Source organism: Sus scrofa, chromosome 4, assembly GCF_054392235.1.
Source record: "Sus scrofa isolate SSC_HxYL_T2T_F1_AM1 chromosome 4, Sscrofa_HxYL_maternal_Yorkshire_Landrace_v2.0, whole genome shotgun sequence".
Classification (NCBI taxonomy): Eukaryota; Metazoa; Chordata; class Mammalia; order Artiodactyla; family Suidae; genus Sus; species Sus scrofa.
Genome location: NC_139386.1, coordinates 104,332,528 through 104,346,374, shown reverse-complemented (window position 1 = coordinate 104,346,374; position 13,847 = coordinate 104,332,528). Strand labels below are relative to the sequence as shown.

The window sequence follows — 13,847 nt, the reverse complement described above, 5'->3', positions numbered from 1 at the left end:
ACAAGCAGCTGCAGCTCTGATTCAACCCCTATCCTGGGAATTAATGTGGGTGTGGCCCTAAAAAGACCAAAAAAAAAAAAAAGACATTTTTAATGCCATTTATTTTAGCAACAACAACATTCTTTTACAAAAGCATAATTTTAAAAGGCTTATCTGTTCAGAAACTTTAATTAGCAGCCCTCACATATACAGATTTATGAATTGTCTTTGATGCTCTAAGAACCTATAGAAGAGATAACATCATACAGAGAAATGTAGTTAAGTTGAAGCTTGAAAGAGATTATGTGAAAAGCATCTGGCTCCTGCCTTCACTTTTCCTAAGCTGACCATAAATAAGCTATGTGCAGTAGCCACCCCTAAGATGGATGACAGCAGAAGACAATCACATATGATGAACTGGTTTCCAGAGGAGTCTTTTCTAACAGAGAAAGTAAACTGGTGGCAGCTCATTCCTTGGGAAAGGATTCCTATTAAATACCCAGAAATGGTTATCAGCCAAAGCCATTACTTGTTCTCATCACATCTCTGTATCTTCAGAATTGGAAGAAGAATGAGAGGCTGTACTGTTGGCCTGTGAAAAAGAAAACAGAGGATCTATAAGTGGTAAGAGTGTGAACATCAGGAAATGGATGATCTGTTCCAGGGTTGCATGGCTTAAGTCAGGGAGTAGAGTCACTCACTAGAAGCCAGATGACCCAAATTCTACATTTGGCTTTGTTTGACACTAACACATTTCTTAATGTGTGTGTGTCTATACACACACTCACATACACATACGCCTTTTCTACCAAACTAGCATAGTACTATAATTAACTTCCTATAGAGATATTATAGAATTTTTTAAAGATACCTAGAATACATTTTTTGTGAAACAACCCAGAATACAAGTTCAGTGGCTATCATGTGTGCTATGATCTGCATATTTGTATCTCCCCAAAATGCATAAATTGAAATCCTGTTCCGCAAAGTGATATGAAGAGGTTGGGCCTTTGGGAGGTGAAGACATAGCTCTCATGACTGAGATTACTGCCCTTATAAAAGAGTCCTCCCAGACCCCTTAGCCCCTGCTACCAGGTGAAGGCATAGCCAGAAGTCAAGAGCCTGCAAGCGAGAAGACCTTCACCAGACACTGAATCTATCAGTGCCATGATCTTGGACTTCCCAGTCTCCAGAACTGTGAGAAATAAATGCTTGTTGTTTATAAGCCACCTAGTCTATGATATTTTGTTTAGCAGCCCAAACAGACTAAGCATGTGTTCATTAAAAATGAGTATTTGGGGAGTTCCCGTTGTGGCTCAGTGGTTAACGAAACCCATTAGGAACCATGAGGTTCCTAATGCGATCCAGCATTGCTGTGAGCTGTGGTGTAGGTTGCTGACGTGGCTCGGATCTCACGTTGCTGTGGCTATGGCGTAGGCCTGTGGCTACAGCTCCGATTAGACCCCTAGCCTGGGAACCTCCATATGCCGCAGGAGCAGCCCTAGAAAAGGCAGAAAAACAAACAAAAAAAAAATGAGTATTTGGGATTTCCCTGGTAGCGTGGCAGGTTAAGGATCCTGTGTTGTCACTGCTGGGGCAAGGGTCGTTACTATGGTGTGGGTTTGATCCCTGGCCCTACAACTTTTGCATGCTGCAGGCATGGCCAAAAAAAATAGTTTTTAATGAGTATTTTTTTAATATATTATCAATCAGTAGAATTAATGTAATGGAAAGTGTATAAAGCTTTTATTAGCGTTTTGGCTTTGCTATACATTCCCTTTATGAACTTGGATAGGTCAGTTCGCTTTTGGATAGGTCAGTTCTCAAGTTCATCTGTGAAAGGTTGAGACTTACCAAGGAATTTATCTAATCTAAGTACATATAGAATAATGCTTACTCTTCCCTAGTAATAGACTTGAATAATAAGAACAATACTGTCTCTAACCACCACCATTCATTTCACTCTTACCATGAACTAGGCACTGTTCAAAGCACTTTAAAAATCTTATTTAACATAATCCTGATAACAATCCTACAAGTTATCCTTATTTTAAAGGTGGGGAAAATGAGGCACAGAGAATAAATCCATTTGGCCAAGGATGATAAATGGCAGATCCAGAATTTGTACGTAAAGAGTCTGATTCAGGTTCTTCTGGTGGTTCCTGTTATAATTTTGATAAGCTTCTGTTATTTCTCGATTTATGAACTTTAGGCAATTACTGTCAATTCCACGCAGTGAAAAATAAGAAGTGTGTTGTCTTTACCTTCTCTCCCCCTCAATAACTGGATGTGCTAGTTCTTGTTACACTGTAATTTTCTAGTATTTTAGGAAATCTGAGATAAACATAGATGTGTAATGCGCTTATTAAGGACTTTACTATACTCTGGTTAGTCAGATCATTAAAAGAAATGTGTCATCACTCACTCTTTCTTTTGCCGTGTGCGAGTCATGCTCCGATTCCTCCAGCGTTCCTTCTTTAGAATCAGGGGCGTCATCTAGTGGATCAGCCATAGAGGAAACAATAGGGATTTTCTTAGCCTGGAAATAATCATAGGCCTTCTTTCCACAGACTAGGAGCGTGACATTCTTGCCACTGCTCTGGATTCTGTCCACCACCTTCTCATAGGGCTCATCCAGCACATTCACTCCGTTCACTTCAATGATGACGTCCTCATCCTCCAGCCCAGCCAGGTCAGCTGGGCCGCCCTTCTGTACCTGTGAGCAGAAGTCCTGAGTTATCACCTCCAAACACGGACAACAGAAGATTAGACTAGCTATTCTTCAGAGGAGAGGTGATGTTATTTCACCTTGACATACAGAAGCTGAGAATGGTGCTCTAGTGCTTTTCTGCTTGTAAAAGCTACAACTTCCCCACTCAAATGAGTAGTGTCACAGTGGTTGAATATCACATTGTATGTCTTCTGGGGTTGAAGGCATTAGGTTTCATAGGTCCCCCTTCTTCATTCCCAACTTGAGAGCTTTCGCAGCAATCATCTCACTGTCAGTCCCTGCAGGGTAGGGGCATTATGCCAAATGCACAGAAGCAAACAAGTATCACTCCCAGTCAGAGTTGTTAGTGACTGTCAACTGCAGTCGTGCCAACTTACTCTGTTTAAAGTAATTAAAGAGACAATTATGTGGAACAGATGTCTAGGAAACAAAAGATGTGAGCTTGGGACATGCTAGCAACTATCTTAAATGGTACGGGACCGTTATAGCACATATTTGAACCCAAGGAGACCCTCAGTGTACTTTTTACTGAGGCATCAGTGAATGAGAGAAACTGAGGCCCTTCTAACTGGCTGTGTTCATTGGGCTGCCAGAACCAGATCACCATACCTCTTTGACGAACGAGCCTGGCTGACCCCGAATCGCATTTAAGTGAAAGCCATAGCCATCTTCACCTTTAACCAGCCTGCAGAGTTTAGGTTTATGATCTCCCACTTCCTCTGTAGTGTCTGGACTGGAGACCTCCAGAGGAGCAGGAGCAGGGGCCTCCGTGACAGAACCATTGGGCAGTTCTTGACTTTGATAGTAGAGAAAAGGAGAAATACGAGCCTTTTGAAAACAAAGGGGGAAAAAACATTAGAAATTGCACTTTAAGTGTGCTGGTTTAATTTACAAGGCGTCATACATGTTCCACTCCTCTTCCAGATACATCTGGTTGTGAGCTATATAATTATGACCCAAACAGAAGAGATATAAAGCAAAATTGAGCTTGTTAAGGAGTAATGAGCATAAACATGTAAACAAATGTATGTATACATAAAATAAAAGCAGTACAGAATGTTGTACAAGAATCCAAAAATAAGTCTACCAGAATTACTGGGTTTTGTTTCCATGATATTGAGCGAGTCACTGAACAAACTACAGGCGTTCTCCTTGCTGGGAAATTATCAACATTGACTTGCCCAGTATTCTGGGCAAAGTAGGTTCACCTGGCCCTTCCCCTTCAATAAGGTAGTCTTCAGAGCTTAAACACATTAGAGAAAGTAAAACATGAGACAGTATTTTTATCACTATCTGAAGCACAGTAATTAATTGGGGAGAGGGGTAGAGGGTGGTGGCAATCACACAGTTGGTCACATACGGTAACAAGTTAATTCCAATGCTTTGCTACTTGGTTCTCTCACCTCCCCCTCCAATCTTGAATACTGTTTATTATTGTAACCATCACCTGACATTTCTGTTATACTAGACTCACTATCTTTAAATACTTCTAATCCATCTCAACTCTAGACAATCCATATGAAGAAGGCAGTGATTGTCTTAAATGCAAAAAGAGGTAGAGAACAGGAAGCATGTGACTGGGTTTTTTGTTGTCATATATATATATATATATATATATGAATATGAGAGGGAATAAAGAGTTTAGCTGGCTGTTGGTTTTAGTTGTGAGGATTAAAAGAGTATATTTGGGTACCATAAGGTCTAGGATCAGCAGCTAAATTGCTGCGCACAGCTGTCCAGGACATTTGTTGGCAGTGAGTAGAAAATCAAGCAATTGAAGATGAGTACAACATCCTCTGCCCTTGAGCTTACTGTTCAGCAGCCTGGCTGCAATTGGATTTGGGGTCCTGGTATCATCTGTCCTACATCTGCCTTTCTAAACAAGCGTAGCACCAGCACAGAACCTCCTAGTTACCCAGTTTAGCTAATAACTTCAAACATTTCAGTGATATACTTGCAAATGCTCCGCATTTCTTTCTCTCTTTAGAATGTGGGAAATTATCAGAATGACTCATCACATGCAAAAAATGCCTCTGACATCACTACCCAAACAAGCAAATCAACCGTTATCTGACAGTAGCAGCTAATATTGAGGCCAAGTACAGTAACATTAAACACTTACTGAGCTTTTACTCTTTCTTCATTCAAACATTTGGGTGTCTAGTAGATGTCAGGAACTGGTTTAGGAGTTGTATTCACTGATATATATCAAAGATCCAACCACAACCCACCTACCTACCTATGGAACTTACTTTGGGGGGTATAGGGTAGTGGGTAAAGAGGGAGAAAGAAGGTAGAGACAGTCATTTTTCTAGATCCAAATTCTCTCATTTTAACCAGAACATTAAATTATAGTTAAGTCATTCTGTCATATGACTAGGAAGTGTTGAAAAGGACTTCATACCGGAATTCCTTTTAAACAGCCACAGCAGTGACCTTACGATTTTTGCTTGACCTTTTCCACAAACTGGGAGCCCCCCACTCTGCAGAGCTTGTTCCTGGAAGCTTCAGTTGTCCTTAAGCCAAAAGCTAGCTCCCTATGGCTTCTCTATTTGGTCAAGCTGTGCCCCATAGAATGCCTTTCAAATTCATATGTATGTTTTATATATATATATATATATATATATATATATATATATATATATATATATATGTATGTATGTATGTATGTATGTATGTATGTATATACACACACACACCCCACATTTTTAAATTCCATTCATCTGTCAGTGGACACTTAGATTGATTCCATCGGATTGATTCCATCATTTGGCTATTGTGACATTTTGTGGCTTAACATATGGTCTGTCCTGGAGAATATCCCATGTGCACTTGAGAAGAACATGTGTTCTGTTGTTGGGTAGCGTCTTCTGTGTTTGTCTGTTAAATCTAGCTGGTTTGTGTTGTTCCAGTCTTCTGGTTCCTTGCTTTTTTCTGTCTGGTTGTTCTATTCATTATTGAGAATGGGATATTGAAGTCTCCAACTATTATTGTAGAAGTATATTTCTCTTTTTAATTTTGTAAATTTTTGCTTCATGTATTTTCTCAGCCTTAATGAAGTATAACTGACAAAATTGTATATATTCAAGCTGTACATGTTGATTTTATATATATATATACATATATATATATATATATATATATACACCTTGTGAAATGATTACCACAAATTAGTTAATACATCTATCACCTTACATAGTCACCATTTAGTCTTTAAATTCTTGGAGATGTTCTCCTTTCTTCCCCAAATTCTATGCTTGTTCAACTGAATATGCACATAATGTCTTGTAAATCCTCTGCCCTGGTTACCTTTCTTGACACTGGCCTTCTTAAAGTGAGGTTCTCAGAACTGGACACAATGTTGATATAAAACACTGCAAGGCATTATTCTGAATGCTCTAAATATTAACTCACTTAACACTCATACCCACCCGTCACAGTAGCTACCCTCATCTTACAACCATGGAAACAGGCACAAGGAGGGTAACTTGCCCAAGATTACACCACTGGTAGTTTAAAGTATAGTCTGACCAACTCAGTACAATACTACTATCATCTCCAAAAGCCCAATGTCAATTAATATAACCTTAAATTGACTTTTTTGGGGAGGGGACAGCTACTTAGAGTATCATCAAGTTTGTGCTCTTTTTCTAGTCATCAAATTAGGTCTGACCGTTTGGCATTCATACAATTTAGCTTTAAGTTAGTATACTACTTGGAATATTAATTATAGTCTCTAGTAAATTAATTATTCATGATCAGACTTAAGTCATCTGTATCACATATGTCAAATACATTTTCCATGTCTCCATTTACAGGTAATAATAAACTAGGATAGGACAAGCAACCATTCATTAGAGACACCTGTTCAGGTTGACATTGTCCAATGTCACGTATTTTTTAGGTATGGTTGTTCAACTGGCTAAAAACCCATTAATTATTCTATCATCCAGTTCACTCTTTACCTTTCATTATACAGGTCTCTTCAAATATCTAATCAAAGTGTTGTGCTTGGAGGGAGTATGGTATAATGAATTAAAACTTGCATTCATATATTGGCTTCAGTCTTTACTAAGCTAGGTGACTTTAGCCAATCACTTAGTCTCTCTAAGCTTCAGGTTTTAATCTAAAAAGGAGGTTAATACCACAGCCACCACCACCCATAATATTCCTCCCTCTATATCATTTACAGACCTTTGGATGTATCCATTATTGTATATCACATAGAACAAGTTCATCTTTGTTCATTTTTGTAACCAACCCAGCAAGGCAGATGGTACTTAAGAAGGTCCCCAAATTTCTGCTAAGCTAGAGTGAACCTCAGTTTTTATGATAAAATAAATGTTATAAAAACTTTAAAATATGGAGTTCCCGTCGTGGCGCAGTGGTTAACGAATCCGACTAGGAACCATGAGGTTGCGGGTTCGGTCCCTGCCCTTGCTCAGTGGGTTAACGATCCGGCGTTGCCGTGAGCTGTGGTGTAGGTTGCAGACGCGGCTCAGATTGCGCGTTGCTGTGGCTCTGGCGTAGGCCGGCGGCTACAGCTCCGATTCAACCCCTAGCCCGGGAACCTCCATATGCTGCAGAAGCGGCCCAAAGAAATAGCAAAAAAAAAAAAAACTTTAAAATATGCAGATTAGCTGTTGTGATTAAGAGTTAAGAGGAAATAAGGTTTGACACAACTTGATCTTGGTTAATGCTATGATTCTATTCCCTTGTTAAGGACTTATAAACTGTTTAATAATCCCTCCCAGGCTTTTACATGGGAATGTCAGAACTTACTTATTGGTCTATAGTTTAGAATCCAGTTGTTCCCTATTTGGGAAAGTTAGAGCTACATCTGCTTATTTCCAGAATATTTTTCATAGATTTTTCTCAGGTCACCAAGAGAAATTCTGCAGTTATATTTTCAAATTCTTTCTAAAATCCTCAATCTAAGTATTTAAAACTCATGTATCAATCACTTGGCATTCTCCTTACCCATTTGAGCTTTCATGCAGGCTTAATGATGATTGCTATGTTCCTTCCAGGATGAAGAATCGAAGTGGTAACTTAGCCAGAGTTTGAGGGCTTGAGTGAATAGACCCAATCTTAATTCATGAATATATGGCTTTGTGTTGCTTACCAGTTTATACATGTTGTCTGTCTCTTTGTCCACCACCAACAATGAAGTCTGATCTCCACCCTTTCTAATCATTTCCACCACACTGTCATGATCGAGGGACTCCACACACTCGCCATTGACAGCAACCACCAGGTCATTGTTCTTCAAGCCAGCCTCTTCTGCTGGACTTCTGGAATCTATGTCCTTGACAATTTGACCTACACCCCCCCCAAAAAAAAAACCCTAAATAAATAAAATTATCAGAAAGATCCCTAAAAAACAAACTGTGATGTTTCTGCTGGAGCCTAAGGGCCTTATAAAATAGATTAAAAAGCCTGCTGAGTACAGCTCCCATCCTTCCCACTGGCACCCTAGGCCGTCTATACGTATCCCAGTAGACCTTGTTCTTTGGTCAGAACTCATTCCAGGAACAAACCCAGACATTAATAACCAGAGGATCTTAAAGAATCATGTTGTTACTAAAAGTATCTGACAAAATAGCATGGTAAGCATTAAGGGTCCCAAGATCCTAGGAAATCGGTGTGCATGCTTGTATCCATACATCTTATGTAGGAGCTAAGCCACAAGCAGGAGAAAGAGAAGAATGATGAACAAAACCAAAGAATTCAGACCCTAGAAAATCCATGCTGGCATTTTAGTAGCAGTTGGGCATGTTTGATTGTGAATGCATTTTGTGTGCATGACACAAGATGTGTCTTTTTTTTTTTTTTTTGCTTTTTTTTTGCTTTGCTGTTTAGGGCCAAACCTGTGGCTTATGGAAGTTCCCAGGCTAGGGGTTGAATCAGCTGCTGGCCTCCCACAGCCATAGCAACGTGGGATCCAAGCCACATCTGCGACCTACACCATGGCTCACAGCAACGCCAGATCCTTAACCCAGATCCTTGAGCAGGGCCAGGGATCGAACCTGCATCCTCATGGATACTAGTTAGGTTCATTACCGCTGAGCCACAACAGATACTCCCTCAAGATGTGTCTTTAGCCTTCTGATCTGAACTGTTTCACCAGATGCCTCCACATCTCTCATACCTTTTGTGTCCCTCATACAGTTTTAACAAGTTCCAGTTTTACTTTTCCAGCTAGTTGCTTGACATCTCCAACTGGATACCCCATAGGTTCCTCAAGTGTAATGTATTCAAACCAAAAACCATATAGGCCATCTCCCCATTCCAAGGCCCTTCCTCTTGGTCACTTGTTAGTGGGAGCACCATCTCCCCCCTGTCACTGACACTTAACAGCTGATTCTTCCTCAGCATCCACTCTCCATGTCTAGTCAACTAAGTCCTTCAATGCTACCTTAGTATGTTAAACAGCTCCTCTAGGCCTAGTTCCTCTACCCAAAATGCAGTTTGCATTATTTCTTGTCTTGAATTCTACCTTCTCCAGTGCACATCTGCCTTCAGCTTCATCTCGATGCCATGTCTGACCAAGTCAGTCCTCAGCACAACGTGGGCATGGGCTTTAGAACCAAACAGACCTGAACTTGAGACTAAATATACCACAACTATTTGACCTTATAATGCTTGTATCTTCAAGTCCTCAACTTCAGCAATTCTTGCAGAATTATCAGAAGTAATTGAGATGTGTAAAGCCCCAAAGGCCCTGAAGGCTTAATTTTAATTCTCTCTCACAATGCTCAAAAACCATTTAACTCCCCATTGACTGTAGAACCAAGTCCAAACTCCTCAACCTGGCACTAAACCTCCATCACCTCTCTTCAACCTACCTTTCTAACTAGTTCTCTGTGCTACACATTAGACGCCAATCAAACTGTGCCCATGTTTCCCTGCTTTATTCATGCAATCCTATCTCTATGGATTGGACTTCTTTGTCCCCACCCCTTAGCTTGTCCAAGTTCTATTCATACTACAAAGCTTCAGCTCAAGTTCTACCTTTACTATGAGGCCTCCCAGTGCCTTTTCAGTGACAAAAATTTGTTGCAACCTTGAATTTCCACAATATTCTATCGGCCCCTGTATTAAGGTGTTTCTTGCCATCTACCTTCGGTTGTGGACATAGGTGTCTTATCTCCTCTGCTAAACAGAAGGCTCATTGACTGAAGAATTCTTGTCTGATTCGCTTGATATTCTCAAAGGCCCCAAGGGTGTTTTTAATATAAATGAACCAAGTTAATATTTCATAACTATATACATATAATACAATGAAAAGAAACTAGCAGCTTCTGGGTGAATAAGAGTTTGCATGGCCTGAACCGACATTTTTTTTTTAATGTATTCAGCTTCCATAGGAGGACCACAGTCGTTTCTTTATTGAATTACAAGGAATCAGAAAGACTCTTGGTTCTATTCAAGTCCCAGATCCCAGCCCACACCTCTGCCTCAGATCTAGTGGTGTTGGCTCACAGCAGTTTCTGAGAGCCAAACCTGCATGAACTTCTCAACTTTGCAGTCTGTGACTCCATGTTGACAGCTTGAAATCAGACATGGTGGGAGTATTTACACCACAAACAACAACAACAACAACACATGCTACAAATTGGGGCTTTTTCCCCCAAGAGAGCCAATTTACCAGCATACTACTGCCCAGATCCCAAATTCTGCCTTATTATTCTGCTATGGAAACCGAGGGCTGCCCATCATCAGGCCACCACATAATGTGGAAACTGACCCAGCTATGCTTTCTAGTTTCTTACTGTCTCCTCTATGAATTCGATGGGGAGTGGGGGCCTAATGGAACGTGGGAGTCAGGCTGGGATAAAGAATTGGATGGTTCCACTGCCAGGTTTTTTGCTCTTCTATTGCCTTACCTTTCTGTTCTGGGCCTGCCCTCAAATAGAAACCATAGCCATTGCTCCCCTTCTTCATCTCCACAATCCGAGGCTGGTGGGGTAGCAGTTTCAAACTGGCTGTTTCTCTCTTGACTTTTATCTTCTGCTCACTATGGTACTTGTCAGTTTCCTTGTCCACTAGCAGGAACATAACACGGCTTCCGGACTTCTTCACCTGCAGCAACACATACAGGTGAGGAGCAACCTCAATCTCCAAGAATGATGCTGGGAAAAGTTTCCAGAGGCACATAGTCTCTAGATTCAACAGGAAATATGGGTTGTAAGGCCGGAGTTTAGGCTGTAATACTGGCATTTATCATTTCTACAGTTGTTTTTCCCTTTGTTTTAAGTATGACCTCACCCACACAGATGCTAAGGGAACCCAGTTGTGAGCTGGAATTCAGAAAACTTGGAAAGGCATATAGGTGAAGACTAGGAATGGAGTTTGGAAAGGAAAAGAAAGTAAAGGTCTGCTTTGAAAGATCCTTCAACCTAGAGAAGATAAAGTAGGTCAATTTTCCAGGTTCCCTATGGCCCAGAGGAAGATGTCTGAGTGTTTTCCATGCATCACAGCACCATGCTGGGGCGTAAGATTTGGGATATAACAGGCCTTCCAGTTTGACTCCCCACGTGCATCTCGATATTCATCACCCACCTTGGTTATCTTCCAGCTTATATTGAAGCATTTTAGTAACATTGACTCAACACTGAATTTATTTTAAATTCAGAGGAGGATTCCAATCAGTTATAAATAAGACCCCAAAGATAAATCAATGGTTCTTAGAACATCTTTCTTTAAAACAACGTAAAATTGGCAAAAACCTTATCCACAAACCCTATACTAACACTGCTTGCATCACTAATGGGTCTGTGTGCTCTCAGTACAAAGATTTAGCTTCCCCTTATTATATTCCTCCCATCATAAACTACCATTCCTGCTCCCTGTCATTTCCAAAGAAAGTGGAATGAAAGATAAGAAAAGTACTCCTTTGGGATATACCTTTTCAACCACCTCCTCATGGCTGGCATCTTCTACATTCTCCCCATTCACTTCAATCAAGTGATCATCAGCCAGGACTCCAGCTTTCATAGCCACACCTTGAGGCTTTATATCAGTCATGTACACTCCCTTTTTATCTGAAAGAGAGTAGGAGGTAGACAAACATCACAGCTCATTACACAGAAAGACCAACAGCAAAGGGTTTTCTCTCAATAAGATAAAGTTAGAACTTCGCATTTTAGAGCTAACTCAAAGAGCCTCTGGCTTCTGATCCAGAATTAAATTACAGCTCCTAGCACAAAGCTTGACACAGCCATTACTCAGTTAGGTTTTGTTGATTTGAACAGAATTTCTGGCTGTGATCATATAGTGGTTAGCACTCTATGTTGTGAATAAAATTTCTGAGCCCAATGAAATGCAAAGAAGAAATCTCAGGTGGCACTGGCCGCTTGAACCGGAAGGTACCCAATCATGCCTGTGCTGCATCACCACATCATACTCCCTGTCTTTGCATCTGTAGAATTAGAAGGCCTCTGCTCTATTCTGTCCTCTTTAGTTAATGCTGTCCCCAACGGTCACATCCCAATAGGTGATTAAATCTCACTGATACAGGCTAGAGAGGACAGAGGCCCAGGAGGAGAGGGCAGTATACACACACACACACACACACAGTCTTGAGTAGGTGGGGTGATTTAGGAGCTTCTTAAAGAAATGCTGTCAATTCTTTCAAGATACTACCATTTCAGCCTAGGCAAAGGGTAGCTTCATAACGACTAGAAAAATCATTTGTAAAGAAAAACAGTAGCTTAAATTCTGCTTCCTTAAACACTTAAACATTTCTCCTGCTACTGTGTTATATATTTGTCATAAAGAAAACAATTTCTCCATAAGCTAAGCTAAACCATTCACCACATACATTATACAAAGCCCAAATGAATAGAATCTGAATTAGAAAATTTTTTTCCATTTTACTGATAACCTCTAAGAAATGCCAGGCTTCCCTTGGCCACCTTCATCACTGTGTTGTAATAACTAACAAACTTGAGAAATACTTCTTATGGCTAGTTTATATGTCTCGCCACAGGTTAAATAAGCCTGCCTTAGAAATTATTTTATGTTTATTACTGGTCTGCTCTTTATAACTTACCAAATTATGACCCACTACCGGTGCCTCTCCAATACCAGAAAGAACGGAGAATGAACAGCATTAGAGATAGAATCAAAAGACTAACACAGCTATGGTTGCAACCTAAACCCCAGTGAAACCATTAGAAAACTATGGTCAACTGAGCAGGGGTCAGCCTGCACCTCTGAAATTCTAGGAACAGAATTTCTAGTACTTTCTAAAAGGTTGGAGTTTTTCAAATCACTATATACCTCTCAGCTAAAGGTCAGGCAGGCACCTCAGAACTTGGCCACAGCTGAGGGTACTATATAAATGCCACAGACAGGAGGGTGGGGGTTTTTTCAGTGTCCTCGGCAACTATAACAGTGTCCAATAACACAAATAGGTGTTCAACAATTTTTGAATGAGGAGCTCCCATTGTTGCTCACCAGAAAAGAACCCTACTCGTATCCATGAAGGTGTGGGTTTAATCCCTGGCCTCACTCCCTGGATTGCCATAAGCTGTGGTGTAGGTCCCAGATGTGGTTCAGGTCTGGCATTGCCGTGGCTGTGGCGTAGGCCAGTAGGTACAGCTCCCATTTAACCTTTAGCCTGGGAACTTACATATGCCACACCTGTGGCCCTTAAAAAAAAAAAAAAAAGGGATCTTTGGAAAGAGATAGCATACAGTAGAAAGTGACAGAACACTGTAAATCAACTATAATGGAAAAAATAAAAATCATAAAAAAATAAAATTTTCAAAAAAAAAAGAGATAGTATTCTTATTCAGAAGTAGCTATTGTGAACAACCTCCTTTTCCTTGCCTCTTATTCTCTATCCTCCCCTCCACCTTCACTCTAAGGAAGCTGGAAAATAACAAAGGTTCACCAAGGGTTCCTCTGGCCTCAAATGCTCAGCCTAACAAACACTGGGCACAGGTGTACCCAGCATCCCCCCCAGCCCCCTCCCACTCACACAATACTGCTGTCCAACATTCTGATTCCTCTTTGCACAACTGTGCAAAGCATAGGAAGGGCCAGGGAGGGAAGGAGAGAGAGAAGCTGCTGTTGGATATCCATGGCAACTTGAAAAATTAGTCAAAAGAGTCATTAACAGATAACA

At 40.6% G+C, this 13,847-nt stretch overlaps 1 protein-coding gene across 5 annotated transcripts in view; it reads right to left on the bottom strand.

Annotated features, from left to right (window-relative positions):
• Window positions 1–86: 86 nt before the first annotated feature.
• PDZK1 (PDZ domain containing 1) overlaps window positions 87–13,847 on the bottom strand; it is a 65,821-nt gene continuing 52,060 nt past the window's right edge. For all 5 annotated transcript variants that reach the window (XM_085023117.1, XM_085023116.1, XM_021089948.2 and 2 more), the window contains 6 exons: window positions 11,621–11,757; window positions 10,600–10,795; window positions 7,836–8,032; window positions 3,320–3,538; window positions 2,405–2,695; window positions 87–571 (listed from right to left, as the gene is read on the bottom strand). In XM_085023117.1, coding sequence (XP_084879243.1) covers window positions 518–571; window positions 2,405–2,695; window positions 3,320–3,538; window positions 7,836–8,032; window positions 10,600–10,795; window positions 11,621–11,757 — 1,094 coding nt within the window. In that variant the 3' untranslated portion in view covers window positions 87–517. The remainder of the gene's footprint in view (window positions 572–2,404; window positions 2,696–3,319; window positions 3,539–7,835; window positions 8,033–10,599; window positions 10,796–11,620; window positions 11,758–13,847) is intronic.